The sequence below is a fragment of the Molothrus ater genome, chromosome 13 (genome assembly GCF_012460135.2).
Source record: "Molothrus ater isolate BHLD 08-10-18 breed brown headed cowbird chromosome 13, BPBGC_Mater_1.1, whole genome shotgun sequence".
In the NCBI taxonomy this organism is placed as follows: Eukaryota; Metazoa; Chordata; class Aves; order Passeriformes; family Icteridae; genus Molothrus; species Molothrus ater.
Window position 1 is genome coordinate 9,892,559 of NC_050490.2, and position 18,666 is coordinate 9,911,224.

At 39.4% G+C, this 18,666-nt stretch overlaps 1 protein-coding gene across 1 annotated transcript in view; it reads right to left on the reverse strand.

Moving 5' to 3' along the window:
- Positions 1-18,666, reverse strand: part of FBN1 (fibrillin 1) — a 144,920-nt gene that overhangs the window by 63,508 nt on the left and 62,746 nt on the right. The window contains 7 exon segments of the mRNA XM_036389524.2: positions 902-1,024; positions 6,486-6,608; positions 8,741-8,866; positions 12,216-12,335; positions 13,104-13,244; positions 14,601-14,759; positions 17,638-17,796. Coding sequence (XP_036245417.1) covers positions 902-1,024; positions 6,486-6,608; positions 8,741-8,866; positions 12,216-12,335; positions 13,104-13,244; positions 14,601-14,759; positions 17,638-17,796 — 951 coding nt within the window.

Consider the following 18,666-nt stretch of genomic DNA (forward strand, 5'->3'; position numbering starts at 1 on the left):
GAAATCTCTCTTAATCCTGCCATAGCAACTATCCTGCCATAAATTATAGCAAGCATTAAATGTAGCTCAGGTGTCATAAACACCATAAAATAGCTGTCAAAACAAAGTCTCTTTCACTATTTCCCTTTGCTTTCCAGCCACCTGTATGCACCCCTCTACTAGGGAAAAGAAATTTTTCTTCCTCACGCTCCCAAGAATTAAGGCATACAAATAGTCACTGTATTTAATGACTTAACACGCATTGGTGAACGACTAGGCAAACAATCAATTCTTAACCTTGAACTAGTGAGAAGCTGTGGGGAAAATGCTCTTTCTGACAAAGAGTCTTTGCTCTTTCTTTGCTCATAAAAAACCCAAGGAAAAGTCATTAATGCTACTCTGGTACGTAAGATCTGATATGTTTATGTTTTCAGGTCCAGGGGTGATTTTTCTTTTTCTTTACGAACTGCCCATAAATAGCTTTCATGCATATTAGTATTTTATAATCAACACTGAGCTTGTATAGAAATGGGCAGAAAATTGGGTACATCCCATGTTAGAAAGACGTGACAGATAATTACATCTTTAAGCTTAGTGACAAATGAAGAATTTTACATTGAGAGAAACAGGGCAAATTCTCACCTACTCAGAACTGATAGAGCAATAATCACCTCTACTCTGTATAGTCTACCTGACCTTGTGATTTGACCCACACTTTCTTTCTCTTTAAATAAAAAGGAAATTAAAACAGAGCAAAATGGCCTATTACAGTAAACACTACAGAGTTATTATTAGCCACTAGAACTACTACCCATGATTCTATTAAAAATTGGTAAATTCTACATTCAAACTTGATCTGTTCATCAGACTAGCACTAATATCTTAACTTTGGTTCACTGTGACTCCATTAAGTTTGTCTTACCAACACAGACACGTCCATCCAGTCCTACTGCAAGGCCAGGGAAGCATTCACATCTGAAAGAGCCATCAGTGTTCACACAGCGCCCGTTCATGCATATTCCATCTGTCTCGCACTCATTGATGTCTGTTGGAGAAGAGAATGAGCTTTATTAGAAGTTAAACTACATAGTGTTCAATGCCTGGCTGAAACCTGCATTTGTGCAGCTTATTTTCAATATATCCTATAGAAAAATATCAAGGGTAAATGGAAAGTAGTTCAAGTAAAGATTTTGTTAGGAATAATGATGAATTTGTTCTTTGAAAGAGAATAGGAAAATGCCAAATTCAGGAGAAATAAACAGAACAAAATTATTTTGCTCTCCTTAGAGAATAAAAGGGACTACATTTTCCTGACTTGTTCCCAAGAGGTACAAGTTCCGATTTAAGGGTCATTCAGGCAAAATCATAATTGGAGGAAGGAGGAAACTGTGGCTGCTGAGACAAAGGACTTGTGTAGTATATAACAGGACATTCCCTTCCCATACTAACAGTTCATGCTGTAAGAAATCAGTCCAAATAGCAAATTGAATCTTTCACCCTCCAACAAGGTGCCTTCACAGGGCCACCAAAGCATTTCCTTTTCTCCTGCTGCACATCTGAATCTCCCCAGGGGCTGAATCAGCCCCTGCCTGCAGGCCCTGTCTCTCTGGTGATCTGCATCACAATTGGGTTTTCCTATCGGATGCTCATTACAGCCCATTTTAAAAACTTTCAATGAACAGAGTGCACTCCAGCCTTGAAAGGAATTCATTCACGATTTGAGTCCTGCACAAGCCACCATCTTTGCTCAACAATGACACATTGGACAATAAGGCCCATAGCAATGAAATACAGGAATTAAAATTTGTAATACCAAACTATCACACAGAGATGTTAAATTATATATAGGCTGTGTATCCTGATAATAGTAAGATCATTCTCTAGATGCAGAAAGCATACTATCCTTTTAGAAATGATAAAGAAAAGGAGTGTTATAAATATTGCTTGGAAGTATGTACAACCTTTATAAAATAATCACTTCATAAGAATTCTCCATACTATATACAAGAAACAGTGTGTGTGACAATTTCCTTTTTTCTGACCTTAAAAGGGCAAATTGAGAGTAAAACACCTCTGTGTTTTACTTAGTTTGTGTTGTTTGGCATAAAAACCAGCTTGTATGATCCAAGATTCCTTCTTCAAACTGCATTTTCAAATAAAAGCTATATTTAAGTACATGGGCTCAAATAATTTTTACTTCATCCTACAATCTTTTGTTCTGTTAAGACAAATCTTAGATGTTTTTCCCACTTTAAATTTAGTCCCTACTCAGTGCAGGTAAAAACGGAGTTGGGATTCAAAATGAGCCCGTGCTATTTAATGGTGTAGACAGCTATTTTGGTGAACAACACTGAACTCCTATAACAGATTCTCCTACAAGCAAAAAAAAAAAGAAAAAAAGCTTTCATTTTTAAAGGTTATTTCTAGAAACAGAAAGGCAAAATTACTTCTTTCCCATTTCCTGTAGTTCATTTTTTAAAAAAGATTTCGTAACCTAGTAAAGGGAGAAATGTGTCATCTATTTTCTTTTGTACTGATTTACGAATGTGTTGGAAATACCTCTACAGAATTTTTTAAAGGTAAAGTGGGTCACTTAAAATGGTGCAAGTCAGCTGAAAACCTGGTTCCTGTAAAGATGGGTAAAAAGTCTCTGCTTTTACCAGGCCTGAGATTCCACAGAGTAAATCAACTTCACTCACAGGAATAAAGTCCAAATTTGTAACCTTGAGAATGCTCCACTGTTTTCTGTGGTCAAAGTCACCATTTGGATGACTTAAAATATATTCAACCTGGTTCTGGAAATCCAACTAATGGATTAATTCTCCATGTTCAATAAGTTTTGCCTTTTCTGCTTAGCTTGCTTAGTAGTGCTAGCTGGGTACACAAAGTCCTCTAATTTTAAGCAGGAAAAATTTACTCAGACTACTAAACTACCATTTTCAATTGTCTTGCAATAACTTTTAATTTGGGGAATTCCTGCTGATCTAAAGATTAAACAATGCATGGAATAGAAATAATGCTTCAGACTTCTGCATGCATGATATGCGTTTCTGAAAAATCAAGCAAATCATCATTGAAAGAAGCTAATGGTGAATAAATTTAGCATGTCTTGTATTTCAGGGGATATACAAGACTATGGTGTAACATTATTTTTTGGCATGTTATTTCAGAAAGTCTAAGTGGAATTTTTTACCAGACAGCCAAGCATATGCCCTGTACTTATACTTAAATTCCAGCTTTATGGAACTAAGTGTTAATTGCATTATCCCCATCTTTGGGTTAGAAGACCTTCCTAACAGCTGAAAACTCAGCTTGGAGAACATCAAATGAGACAGTTACAGAAGCAATGAGCTGCACTCTTCCATTCCTTTGTTGATCCCCTAGTTCTGCAAAAACACACATACAATTCCTTATCAAAACTGCTCAGGCAGGAAACGAATTTGGTGCAGAAATGTCCATTTGTGCAAACACTCCCTGCACATCCAAGCATGACTTTAGAGTTTTGTAGCAATGAGGAACAAAGACACATGGATCTCCTTCTTGCTTGCTCCAGAGAAGATCACTTATTGCAACAAATCAAGCCTTGTTATGCTCTAAACCTCACCCAAACAGGCACACACAGGCTGCCTGCCACTGCAGTGTGGCTGTTCATGGGTCCTTTTACCCAATGAGCTCCCTGGTGTCCATGTGTCTCCCCAACCAACCACTGCCTCATGCACAGGGCAACCACAGGCCAGCCAGGCAACCCCATCTCTGGTTATATGACCTGCTCTTTACCTCAAACCTAGCTGAACCTTTCCCAGAGTGCTTTCTGTTGCTCACCAGAAGGGAACAGGATTTCTTATCTCCCGCATCTTCCCCTTCTTTATTCAATCGATAAAAATACAGCAAAAGCAACTGACAAAGAGACCCATAGCATAGGAAAACAAAAAGACAGTGTCCAATGTCCCCAGGAAGAGAGTTGCTTTTTCTGCATTTGGAAATAAATGGCTACTGTTCCAAAGTTCTGGTGGCCTGGGCTCAGGGGCTGTGCTGTTGAGGCAGGAGGGAGTCCATTGGCTGGAAATGCTGACTTTGACTTTACTGAATGTCTTTCTGGAAGCATGGAGCAGGGAATAACTGAAGAAGGTCAGTAGGAACATAACAATATGATGGTGAGTGCAGTGAGACACAAGGCCTCTCTTGGCAAGCTGCCTCTGCAAGCTTTCAGGCACAGCCATGTTCCTGGCAGACCTACCCTGCTCCTGCTTTGGCCACAAGGGCTGGATGGTGATTAGGTCATTTTTCCTCTCACTGGGCTTTGTCTCAGAGGTGATCAATGTTTCTCCAGATGAGCAGGTGACCACTTTGGACCTGCTGGTGATAGAAGACATGTGTACCTCATCCCCTAGCTGGGCCTTGCCATTGCACACCCAATTGTGGATAAAATTTTGGAAATTGGTTCCATACACACAGATCTTCAGAGCAGTATCGGTCTGCCAGGGATCAAAATTGATAATCTGCATTCATAAAATTTAGTGTAAATATTGCATTATCTAAATATTCTTGAGGAGCCATATTCCCTTTTTTGATTTTTTAATAACACGCACTTCTCTGACTATGAACAGTAAAACAATAATAAAACAATAAGCACACACCAAGCAAAAATAAGCAAGGTAATACACCATCAACTGCCTAAATACTTTACCATCACCCAGGGTCTGCAATCACTGGGGAACCCCATTTCACAGTGAGAACCTGAAGGACCTTTCCCAGGAAAGGTTTCCAAGTTTACCTTGAAAAGGGGATCCAGCTTTTATAAGACCATATCAGCAAGTCAAAGTGACTTGATAACATTTTTAGTGCAGAAACACCTGGGTCTGTTGGAATACTTCCCAACCAGCCAGGACCAGGGCTTGGCCTTGACAGGGAGGGTTTCCCTAAAATATCCTTCAAGCAAACCTCTATCTATATCTATAGTTGGGAAAGTTCCTTAAAATTAGACATTTATTGCAGACAAGTAACTAAATAATCAATGGTAACATGAACAACCTGTGAACAACCAAAAGAATGCATATACATAACATCTAATAATTATTTTACAGCTAAATCCCTTTATAAAACTCTATGTATTAACATTATGATATAAACAACATATTCAGAATCACTAATCATATTAAATGCTGAAGACCTGGGAATTGTTTCATGATACTTTGGGCAAATGGAAGAAAAGACACAAATATGAAGAAGGTAAAAAGTGTAATTTGGGTGTCCAGGTTTCAAAATCTGGTTTGATTTTCACCAATAACAACTTTAACATGTAATAAATGTTTGCATGCTCATTCATAAAGAACAAGGCTTAGTGTAAGTGCAAAAACCAGTGGGAGAAATCCTTCTTTTACTATAAGATTTGTTCCAACTTTCAGTAGGAATCAGTTGAGTTCTCTATAATTTTGGATAATTATCAAATATTCCTCCTTTGATGCAGAGAAGTAACATTTCTCTACGGCCAGAAACCCATTTTGACTGTATCCATACTCCTAGTCAGGAGGCACATAACAGAGGCTGAACATCATTGTGTTTTAAGTAATCAGGTAGAGTTACCATCCTTTTGGGTGGCATTTCAGGGCACAGACTGACGTAATTTTTAAAAAAAACTTTAAAAAACACCAAAAGATACTCAAGGCAAAAATCAAGAGCAGTATTTAGGCTTGGCTGAGCTTCCATCCATGAGTCAAATCCCTGCTAATGACACAGAGAGCAGCCAGTGATCTTTGGGAACACAACTGGCTGATGTGCCATGGCCTGATGGGCATTGAAGTCTCACTGACATCCCACACATAGACCAGCTGGAAAACAAGCTTTGGCAAAGTACACACATCCCACATGGAAATCAGGTAAGAATTTAAATAAATGCCATTGCTTTAAGTGTGTGAAGGCTGCAGCCAACACAGCCAGCAGCTGTTAAGCTAAGGAGACACTTGTGTGGTAATGCACAATAGTTCATTTGCACCCATGCAGCAAATGGAAAAGACAATCTTGCTGTGGTGCTCATGTCTGCATCTTGGTCGGATCAAGTGCTGGGCACTCCTCAGAGATGCTGTATTGCCTTGGAGCACCCAGACAGGAATGGGAGAAAAGCCCAAAAAATGCAACAAGTCAGGATGTTTGGGTGGCCAAAGGCAGAATACTTTCAAAGGCCAAACACAAAATGTAAGATACACTGGAACCAATCTGCAGAAGACACCATAGGCAAAAAAACCCCAGAGTTTAACTAGGTCAGATCATGCAATCCTTGGAAAAGAATATTTCCCACTGGCTGGTTGGGGCAGTTGTTCAACAATGTGGAGAAGACTGAGTACTGTCTTGCACAACTACAAATAATTCCAGCTGATTAAAAAAGCATACCTGCTGAGAACTCTGCCCCATACCTCTTGTTCCCAAGAATCACAAAAAAGGCTATTCTTGAAGCTACCCAGAGAAACAAGACTCACAAGTTTTGGGAATCCATAATTTCTTGTGCTTACCTGTGCAATAGCGTCCATCAGATGCTAACTGGAACCCTGGTTTACAAATGCATTTAAAACTGCCATCTTCATTGATGCACATCCCATTGAGGCAAATGTTCCTGATGCTGCACTCATCCATATCTGAAAATGCAGACAACAGATATAATGCTCATAATGTTTAAGCATAAGAACTGTTACTGGTTATATCCAAAAGATACACCTTAATTTTTTTCTTAGTTGTCAGAGCTATAATGATAATCAGAAACATATGATGGGACAGACTGCACTATTCTAGAGGATGTGTCAAAGCAATGATTCCATTTCTCATAATGAATCATTAACATAAAAAGGAATGAATCCAAAAAAGCAAAGAGAACAAAAAACGGATGAGAAACCGGACAGCTTAAGAACTTCCACTTGGTAGAAGTCATCAAAAAGTGAGAAGGGATGTAATTAAAGAGGGTTTGACATCTTAATCTAAATAGAAGCTAGGTTAGAAGCAGCCTCGTGTTTGGAATGTAAATACAATTTTATGTTACTAAAAAGACCTGAAGGGAGAGGAGAGAACATTTGGGTTTGGAGTGAAAACTTTTATAACCTCCACTGGATAAGTCTAAGATTTATGGTATGGGAGAATTCCCAGCACTGTGCTCAAGCATTAATTCTATGGGCACTGCCGTCCTCAACTTCCATTTAAAATAGAACCTGCCCTCTTCCTGCATTCAGCATGACAGGCCATATAGAAGGGTACTTACTAATTACAGCTTCATGAAAGCATTATTCATCCTCTCACCTAATGGGATATCATGGAGGATTCAAATAGGAAAAGGTGGAGGTTCTCAGACCCTGTTATTCTGAACCCTGCACAGTTACTCACAAAATGGGAAAGGAAAAAAAAAAAAAAAGGGCAAGTACAGAGAATTCTGTTCTTGATTTGAGTAAGCTTTTATATCCTCTCAGTCTTTACTTTGTCCTGGCGCAGATGAAATCAGTTTCGGATGTTACATCCAAGAAAAATCAGTAGTATTTACCAGTTTCATCTAAAGAACTACACACAGTTACATTAAGGTATGGCACAATGCCATGGTCTTTACTGATTAGTGTGTGTGCATACAACTCAATGCATTACAATGCCAGAGATGAAACTGTTTCATAAGTGGATGCAACAGACATTCTGGCAGCACATGCAATGGAATTAAAAATGTTTTACCAGACTGCCGGTGTCCTGGTTTTTATTACTATTAGCACATGGTATTTGGTGGGAAAGGAAGAAATCAGAATAGAGAGTTTTTTCCTGAATAGTTAGTCTAATTTACAAATATATTTAGTCAATGTACTTCCATAATAAGATATTTTAAAAGCAGCATATGGTGCTAAACTGTATCTAAAAAAGAGTCAGGAAAAATAGAGTCTTAAAGTGTCTGTCTCTACCAAGGATTAACAGAATCACTACTAGCACATAAAATCACTGGATCATAATGACATTACAATATATTCAGAATCGTGCTATTTTCCTTAATATTGCAGCTGTCTTGGACAGAAATTAAACTTCTAGACATAGTGTGTTTTCTTTTTACTTACAGGCTAAGTCAGACAAAAATAATTTATGATTTAAAAAAAAAATCGTGTATCTATCCCAACCAGGAATTTTGGCATTAAGTCTTTGAGCTGAATCACTGAGATAATATTCTGCCAAAAATGTTTCTAAGAACAGTGCTTGAAATTCTTTTAACGTATGAATAGATCATTGGGAACCCTCCCAAAGACCTTGGGAAGCATGATAAAGAACATTCTTCTTTTCTTCCCCTTTACTAAAGGTCTGGGAGGTAGGAACACATCAATTATGTTTACAAATTTTTGTTAAAACAATTTTTATAGGTCAGACCAGTCTGCATCTACACAAACCACATTGCTAGTCACCCAGTAAGATCCCATAAAGCGTGCTGTTAAGCACACAGTAAAATCAGGCAGCATGTGACTTGCACTATGTTTTAAAATGTACCACTCCCATCAAAGAAACTGCATTTTGTGATAGTGGTATGTGCTACTTCTCCTTCTGGACAGACATCCCGTTGAGGATTGCCAAGCCAAGGCTCCAGAACTGGCTGCAAAAGACATTTTACTTGCCCTCCCAGATACAGCAAAAGGTATTTGGATATATGACTCCTTGTTCCTTCCCTTCCCCCCACCAGGGGTCCTTTTCTTTTTCATTGATGTGAATAACCCCTTGCAACTGTAATTACTGATATGAAATAACTTCAGAAAAGTCTTACCTTCACAGTTTTTCCCATCAACTGCCACTTGAAAGCCAGCATTACAGACACAGTGAAAACTGCCATCTGTGTTTATGCATCGTCCATTATTACAGATACGACCATTCTGTAAGCATTCATCGATGTCTGAAAGTCAACCAGAAAGAAAAATAACATTTTGGGAGACTCTTTTTTATACCCAAGAGGAATTTTTCCCATTTGCCCTTCCCCGTGGTTTTTAAACCTCCATGGAAATTGTACTACCTGAAAAATTATTTATTTTGATTTCCATAACTGAATGTTATGGGGGTGGAAAATGTTTGTCAGCTTGAAATTTCAAGTTGCTGTGAAAGAATTTCAGTGAACACTACCCTGCAGCTTTCTCAAACAAGAATCACAATTTTTGCAGGTTTTTTTTTAATTTTTGCCCATAATTATAATATTTTTACTGAACTTTTTTATTTAATTTAACAGTACCTAACTACTTAAGGAAATATGTGGGAAAGCTTGTCTTTTGCTGCTGCTTTGTAAGATAACAGGAAAGTTCAAGACTTTCCCACCTCAGAAGAATTTCTCCTGCTTACTTTGTATTTGAAACATCAGATCCTCTTTCCCCTCTCTCTGCAGGAGGTGCTTGGCAAGTGCTTTGGAGGACCTGAAGAGTGATATCACACGAGGCTGGCAGCTCTCCCTCTCCTCCAAAGGAGGGGAGAGGAGATGCTGAGACAGACTGTCTAGACATTTTTCAGATTGCTCAGTATTCTCCATCAAGGCCTGGACTGTCTCCCAGAGATTCCTACACACAGGGGACTCAGCTCAGAGCTCACAACCAGCCCATGCAAACCTGTCTATTTTGCACCCACACTTCCCAAATACCCTGGGGGTGCCCTTCCCAAGCCCTCTCTGTGGAAATGCATTGCTGCACTTCAGGAAGAAGTGGAGCGCAGGGTGTCCTCCCAAATGCCCCTGGCTCTCTGGACACTTAGGCTCTAAAACTGTGAACCTTTATTTGCCTTCTTAGCAGTATGGTAGTTCTGTGAAGAGTCTAAGAAATCCCTGAAAACCAGTGTTTTGCAAGCAAGTAACCATGGCAGCAGAGGCACGAGCTGCTCGGTGACCACTCACTGCAGCAGCAGCTTGCAGCCCTCCACCAAAAGTGTACAGGCTTGATAAACTCATCTGATAAACCAGCATCATCAAGCAGCAATGCATAAAGTGAGTTTGCTCTCTGCTCAGTCTCTTTTCACCCCACTTTTTCAGCCCTTGCTTGCACCCATGTCTGGCTTCAGCTACTCCACCAGCTTTCTTCCTTAGGACAGGCAGAAATGCTGCAGAATCTCAAGGCCTTTTAATTTTTAGAGCTCATTTGTTTTTGTATTTTTATGCATCTGATGCCATTTATATGTGTTGAAAATTAATACTGAACCTCATTGTTCTTTACTTACACACAGCTGATCAGAGTCCCACCACTAGTCCAACATAACATCACCATTTTTTTTCTCCTCAGAGAAACTTGCAAAACAAAGTATCCTTCTCAATGAAATATCCAAAATTGCTGTTATCTCCCTATAAGACCTGAGCTCCACTCGTCAGAAATGTTGAGCAGATTATAGCAAGCACTTAGCTGTTAAAGCACACATTGATAGCTAATCATAATAAAATTTCACCTTATTTTGAGGTCCATTTCATATCCTCTCTTCTGCAACTGAGAAGCATTTTTTTCAGATTATTAATCACAATGTGACTTTATTCCCCTATGTCTCCAATTAAGATATTAATTCAGCCAAGCTCATATTAGAATTATAAGGGATCCTAAGAAGGGATGAATCAGTAGCTTGCAATAAAGACTGCAATGTTTAGTCACCAATCAGAGTTATCATGCAGAAAAAATCCTCCCCTGGAACCTCAGAGCAAGGAACAGATAAACATCTGGTCATTATGGAGACTTCATTTTTCAAGAGCTTGAGAGACTTCATAAGGAACACATTTCCAAAAGCACATCAGCACAGACACATTTGTGCATGCAAAAAATAAAATCTCTACATCCAAAGTAGTCATGCAAAGTAATTCTACAGCAAATGCTGATTTGGCAGGCACCAGTGCTATATGTACACTTTGCCAAAAGCACCCCACCAGCCTTTTTCTTTTCCCTATACTGGTCCTAAAAATTCCTTTAGAAAAACAAGATTCTGCACATCGCAGCATTTTCTGCTCTGGCTGTCAAGCAGGCACAGCTCCCATACACTGCAAAGGAACTGCTAAGTGACCACACTTAAATGCCATTAAGCTACTGGGCTTCTGACAACCATGTGTTTGTGTAATGAATCAGTCAAATTAAAAGTGTGTGACAAAAATGACTCATGAGTAAATTCATCACAGCTGAGACTCCCCTTCAGCACTCCCTCACCACCAGTCAGCTGAACTATGAAGATGCTTCCGCAACACGGCTGCTTGGCAGCAATTAGGTCAAACACTCCCCAGCATCAGGCAGCAGTGCTGCTGGCTCTGCATGTCTTCCTGGACCAGAGAGCAAGCTTCTCTACCACAAACACCTTTCTGATTCCCAAAAGGAAGGAAAAAAATGCACACTAGTACAGGTAACTTTCTTCTGGCTTTTTCGAAACTTTCTGCTTCAGACTGAGGGCATGCTCTGCACCCTGCACCCAGTGCAGGAAGCAAATATGAAGACAAGCTGTGACTCTGAGCACTCAAACATCCTGTTTCATTTAGATGCTTCATTTCTTATGGAATATCAAAGCAATCATTTATTCTTCTGCCAGAAATCTCTCATCGTGACTGCCTCTATCTACCTTTACAGCTGAATGCCTACCCCAATTTGGGAGTCACAAAACCCTGACAGAGGGTTGGCTGACTGCTGAGGAGTTATGTGGTCACTCCCATAGGAAGACAGGATGAAGACCATCAGGACTACAGTCAAGTCAGATCTTCAGAATAACTATAATGAGGATTCTGAGGCTTCCCCATCTAGACTTTCCCACTACTTTTCCATATCTAAGTTTTCATTGCTGTAATTTATGTTTAGTTGTTTCTCTGGCAGTAAGCAGAGACAACACACAGGCAGTGTAACCTTATATTTACTCATTGGAAGTTTTATCTTTCTCCCCAACTTCCTTAGTCGTTTATACATAAAGTGTTTCTCCAGTGAAGGGATGCTTAATTGTCCTTGTGATCTTCAAGCAGCAAAAGAATATAATGTCTTAATATTAAAAAAAAAAAAATCCCAAAAAGCCAAGAAAATATGTCTATTCTATTTCAAAGCCATAAATAGTGCCAAGATCCTTTTAGCACAATACAATATGCCTCTTCTCATAACCCAGTCAGTGAACAGCCAGCTCCAGCAGGTTTTTTTTACTGCCATACCTGAACTTCATTTTTTTTAAAACTCCCATATTTGACCCATCTGTTAAATTTTGCTTGCAAACTATTTTCCCTCCTGATAAGCAGACAGTAGCAGATGTGGCTGTATGCCCATTACCTCTGCACTCCGTTCTGGTGGCCGTGCTCTGGTACCCAACACGACACTGGCAGATGTAGGATCCTTGTGTGTTCACACAGTCTCCACCAACACATGGATTCCTTTCACATTCATCAATATCTGTGGGACACAGACAATACAATTTTATTACCACACTGGCTGCCAGTTATTTTTGCCTGCAGGGGTATTTTATTACTGTGTACTTGGAGAAATAGTGCCCTTCAATCCCTAAGAAAAGGGGACATCACTGAGAGCCCAAAAAAATTTCCCACATTTTAAGATAAACAGGATCTGGGAAAAATGAATTTTCAGTAAAATATTGCATGTGTGAGAGATTGAGGACTTAATCCCACATCTCCACGTTACTGGCTCCACTGAAGATTTTGACAGAACCAAAATCTTGCCTATAAGATACAGTTAATCCATGCTTCTGTTGTTGAGCTCTTGCTGAGTTCCAAGCCTAAAGGTCTCAAGAGCCCAACAAGATACTACTCATGAACTTAAAAAGGACTTGTAAATCCTACTAAGCCTAAATTTATGATTTTTTTAACAATAGGTCATTGCATACTCAAAAAGCTGGTAGCATTTTAAAGAGACCATTTTCAATAACTAATAAACACATTATAGTAATGGGTTAGTAAAATAAGAAATCCTTGCCTCTGTGTAATTTTGTTACAAGATTTGTTAAATACTGTTTTAAAGGCAAAATTGTTGTAAAAATAAGTTTGCCACTGAAATCAATCAGTTTCTCAAAGTGTCTTTACTGGGTTTTTTTTTGGAGGTGGGGCTCTTCTATTTAAGAACTCAGTTATTACATTGTGTGGAGAAGAATGTTTTTTCCTCTAAAATGAAATTCCCCTCTGTGATTTACAGCAGAAAACCACATACCAAGGCATTCCTCTCTACCATGCAGTTGGAATCCTTTGTTGCACTCGCAGCGGTAGCTCCCAGGAGTGGGAATACAACGCCCATTTCGGCAGAGATGTCGGAATGTTTGGCAATAGTCAGTTAAGTTCACCGGCAAGATTGCTGAAATAACAACAGTTGGAAAAATATTTTAATAGTTCATCATAATAGCTTCTGATAATCTACAACTTATGCAGGATTTTCCATTAAAAATCAACATTTACCTTCCATTGTAATGTGAATTACATAATGAAATGGGAGAGAGAAAATGGCACTTTGACTCTAATAGATTTCTTTGAAAACAGCTAACAACCACAGAAATTTTCATTAGGGCAAGTTTGGTTGTGTTTTCATCTTTTGTCCTATCAAAGAGGACTATGTCTGCTCATACCTAGAGGTAAAGTGGATGTGTGACACTGCAGGTACTCTACTAAAAGCCTGGAGTAGCAAAGAGGAGCCAGACTGGTTCATTATTTTCACTTTCCCAGATAGCAGTGAGGAGGGCAGGGATAACCCTGGGAATACGCCTATACTGTCTTTGGCAGGCAGGCATGAGCTGGCTCTGTCCCTGCTACCAGCTGACCAGAAGCTGTGCAACTACGTCAGTGCAGTGTCAGCCTAAGCTACAATACTTTGCCTCTTAGGCTTATTAGCTCAGCTTGGTGCTGAACCAAGACTAAATAGTTTCAGCTGGTGCCAGTGCAAGCAGAGACTGCTTGCATCTGCACAGAGTATGGGCAAAATCAGCTTGTTTACTTGCAAAAGAGTATGTGGTTATGCCAAATGATTTCAGGTGGCACATGCCTACTCTGGACCACATGGGCATGTAGTAAATTCTCTGAGCAAAGACAAAAAAGGACTCTATTATATTGGTATGTTGCTCTATATTGGTAGTCTGCTCTGGCTTCCTTCTTACTTTGGGGAAAACTAACCCATCCATGTGTATCACTAAAATAGCTCTTTCTGTGCACTGGGTCAGTCTCAGTGTCCAGCAGAGTACAGCAGAATTTTGATCAGTACATTTCCTACCTGGCCAAGTGCAAGTGAGGAAAACAACCTGAAAGAAGTTGCTTTCTCTCAGACAAGCTTTTTAATGTAAATATCTTTCACAACCTAGTCAAAGAGCTATTTATATTCTGCAGTGCTGACATGCAGCAAAGCTCACAACAGCCTTAAAATAACAGTAATCTAACTACTACAATACATGAGCCACAGTACAGACAGTGAGAATGTAATTTTTGAAACCTATCTTATCAGGGAAAACACTACTCATGAGATAGGTATCTTGCCGCAAGGCACATGGTAGGCAGGCTCTGATTAAAAGGACATCCAGAGCCTCCATGTCCACATAAAGTAAGTAAAGGACACCAAGAGCTGCAGGGAGCACACTGCTCCTGAGAAATGCATATTTTGAAAGAAGCTAAATGCACATGGTGCTAGGAGAGGTTGTTTCAGAGAGGTTATTTCAGTCTCTCTTACGATGCACTGGTGGAGCCCGAGATGGATAGATGATCTCTGGATGTGGAGGAGGGTAAATGTCAGGAATGAGTGGTGGGGGGATGACATCAGGACGGGCCGGAGGAAGGTCGGGTCTTGCTGGCAGAATAGCAGCTACTGTGCACAATTTACGGTACTCATCTGAAACACAAAAACATCAATGCTGTTTTAGACTCTTGCAGCCTGTTCCATTTAGTCCAACACTCCCCCTCTTTTTGCAGTGTTTCAGATTAGCAATAACAAACCTTAAATAATCTGGAAAATGTGAGCTTATATGTTTTCTTCATAGCAACAAGCTTTGCTCTCTGAATTGAGTCATTAATCCACAGAATCTCAACACTACTTGTCAGAAGACTGCCAGTAAAAAGGTAACAGAACTGATATTCTGGACATGAAATTGAACAGTGAGGCAGAGACCTGATCCTAATTTACTTTGTCATCTTTCAAGCAAAAATCTTTGGTGAACTCAGTGTCAAGTTTACCTAGTGAAGGACTTCTGGATTTGATCCCAAGTTAATTTAACAGAAAGCTTGCCACAGAGTTAGAAAAAATACTGAACAGGGAAAAAAGCCCAGTTTCAGTCGTGTTTCTTAAAAGTTAACCTCCTAAAACAAAGAAATACAAATATAAGCAATGAGGCTAAACCAATTAGAGAATGAATACACTAACACTATTTCCCTGGGAAAATTAAGTTTGCCAATAAAAGCAGAAACCAAATAAGGTGTAGTCTAAGCAGTGTAGCCAAAGAGAAACCAAGTCAGATCTACTAAATTCATCCTTTTCCAGGTGATGGGAATGATCTACGACAAATGATCTACTTTGCTGTAAGAGCAGTCTATGGTGTACGTGTTGCATTCTCCTATTCTTTATCTCTATCAGTGGCATCTGCCCTACTGCCCCACATTTCCTCTTGCCCATGACTCTTTTGTCTTCAGGAAGTGTGGGTTTGGAATTTGCAATCCAAAAAATGCACACAGAGTATCACAATTAAAGACCACATTCCAGCTGACCTAATTAATGTTAACAATTTGTGTGCACACAAGTAATTATTTGTGCAGTCAACATCTTTGAACTTCAAACTTTAAAGTTTGTGGAACAACAGGGAAGAGGAATCATATAAGGGGGAAAAAGTCTAGAGATTAATGAATTCTTGAAACAATATGAAAAACAAGAACAGAAAAATAAAGTAAATGTTGGGAGAAGTAAACTGGGTATTTCAGCCTTCAACACTTTCATTGTATCTGCTTCCACCTGTAAAACACATTATAAGCTCTTCCTGAATCACAGAGGATTTGTTAAACAAACATCAGAACCTAAAGTTCTGCTTTTCCTGATTATGATGTTTGCATTTATTTGATGCTGTTGGGTAATCAGTTTGCTTCATGCGTCACTGCATTTCACTCTGTCAGTTCCTTTTATTCTTTAAATAGCGTCAATGGTAAACCCTGCTATTCCACATAAACAATTACCACCATATTATAAAAAATTACAGTGCAAGCCTTTTTATTGCAACTTCAATTTCCATGTGTAATTCCTAGCAATTTTGTAGTTACCATTTTGTAGTAGCAACTGGGTCTGATGTCCACATTTAAAATGCAACTACTCAGTTACATTATGCAGCTAGTGCTCCCCTTTATATTGCACTAAATTTCCATTTCAGAGTTAAAGATGCTTTGGGCCACTGACAGCTCTAAATTCCTTGTCTTGCCTTCTCAGGATATACTATGTAAGGAATATCTGACCTTAATTACATAATGACAGCAATACCTTAAATGCATGTAAAGCTTTTCAAAGAATTTCAAAGCACTTTTAAAAAGAGTAATTTATAGTCTCAATTTATGTCTCAGGTCAGAAGCAAAACCAAAAAAGAAGTGGCATGTAACCATGATCTGGAAGACCTTGCATGGATTTATGAGTCAGGAAGTCCTGGGTTCTAGCTCCTTCTCCATGACGTCTCAGTCTGCAGCTTTAGCCAAATTACCTTACTTTTCCACCCAGTTTACTCACCAGTTAGATATGAACAATTAGAAAGTATTTGAAGAAAGCAAGAACTGTGTTAAGATTGAAAGATTTCTTGTTGTCTTCCTATTTCAGAGGGTTGTCAATAGAGTGCACTATGTTTTAGCATTGTTCTAGCCAGTTTTGAACTTTTAACATGCTTAAATGTTATTAATAAGACAGTGACAGAAAGTCTTCCAACAGTTCTGATTGCAGATTTCTGCTCCAGTATTATGCAGTTTCATTCAAAGGATTAAAAGCAAGAACAATAAAAACTCCCATATATGAACTCTGACAATTTCTTCAGTTACACTGCTATAGTGTTACAATCTCATTCCTCCATAAACTCTGCACCTCCCTTAACCTCCTCCTATAAATTCTTAAATTTCTTGTATTCTCCTCTTCTAAAGGATTTTATTAGGTCTCCAGTCCTAAACAATCTCAAAATCAGCTTCCCTCAGTCCCTCATACTTAGTTTAACAATCTCCTCCCTCACCATCTTCTCTCAATTCAATGATACATTATCTGAGGATCTCAATACCCAAGCAGACAATAAAGAATTTTGGTAGCAGAGAGAAATCATCTTCTGCGTCAAATTTCAGGAAACATATGGCACCTCAGAAAGCTTATCATGAGGAAGGAAACCCCTGTTTCCCAACGAGAATGAAAATACAGAGGAATTGGGGATGCATTAAAAGGGTCTTGAGGAAGTAATTTGATCTTGAAGAGGATTTTGAAAACAAATCTGAAGCAGGTAAGGTCAGAATAACTTGACTAAAAAACAAGCAACAAATAATTCTTTCTGTCTGCTTGCCCTCCTGGGGGTCCTGAGCACTCTTCTATACAGGAGGCTTTGCTTGAGCAGGGGAGTTGGACTAAACAATCTGCCAAGGTGCCCTTCAGCTTCAACCATTCCGTGTAGCTCTTTAATGAAAGCATTACAGCTAAAAATCCACCCAAAACGAAATGACTGCCAGTTCAGTGCTGAGGCACGCTGAGTGGAGCTCGGGCGGGTTCCTACCGGTGGATCTGATGGGGCACATCTCCGGAGCGGCGGCGGGGGCAGGTGACCAGCAGCGGCCGCTGTCACAGCAGCACTGCATCTTGGACAGGGGCTGCGGCAGCTGGCTGCCACAGCGCCCGTTGCTCAGCGTGGAGTAGCAGAATCCAGGGCGCACGTCTGCAGAGAGAGGGAAATGGATGGGCGACCGTCAGTTCGACGAGAAACGAGGCTTTCAGGAAAGGGAAGGGATCCATTTATCTGGAGTATTTGTATTATCAATGGCATAGCCCTTGCAACATTACAGGAATCAGAAAAACAAAAAATCTAGACAATATTTGGGCTGCTTTGGACTCAAGCGTAACCTGTGAGAAAGCAGCAGTGAAATATGGAGCTGCAATGCATTAAAGGATGCAAAAATACAGTAAAAACATATATTCAGTATGTAACAACAAATGCTTCCATGGCCCTAAAGAAAAATTGCAGTGTCATCTTTATTAAAGATAGGACCAGATCAATTAAGTCTTGATTTGAAAGCACTGACACACAGCAATAAATTCACAGCATTACAATTCACAAAGCATTAGTCCGTTTTTCATTAGTCATGGCTTCCCCAGCTGAAGTATGTAGTGATTTGACAAGATATAGGCTTGCAGGCAAGAAAGTGCAACACAGTTTTAACTGGTGCAATCACACTGTTTATGGAGATCTGTTTCCTGTCTGAAAGGGTAAGCATGTGCTGTACAAAGAATGTCCTGTACCCAGATTTTATATACTCAGCTCTGTGCAATGTTGTTAGAGATAGCTCAGCTTAGAGAAGGACAAGAAAATGTGCATGGGATTAAAAAAAAATCATAAAAAATAATCTTGTGATACCATCTGAAGCTTTGAGGAATTGTTTCACAATATGTCACATCATGTCAAACTCAATATAAGCTGTAATGTGATTTGACACTGCATGATAAACCAGACCAAGTTTGTTTCTAAAATATACAAATAGTTGCTGTCAAAATGTAGTGGAAAAAGTTGCAGATCTAGTCTTACAACAGC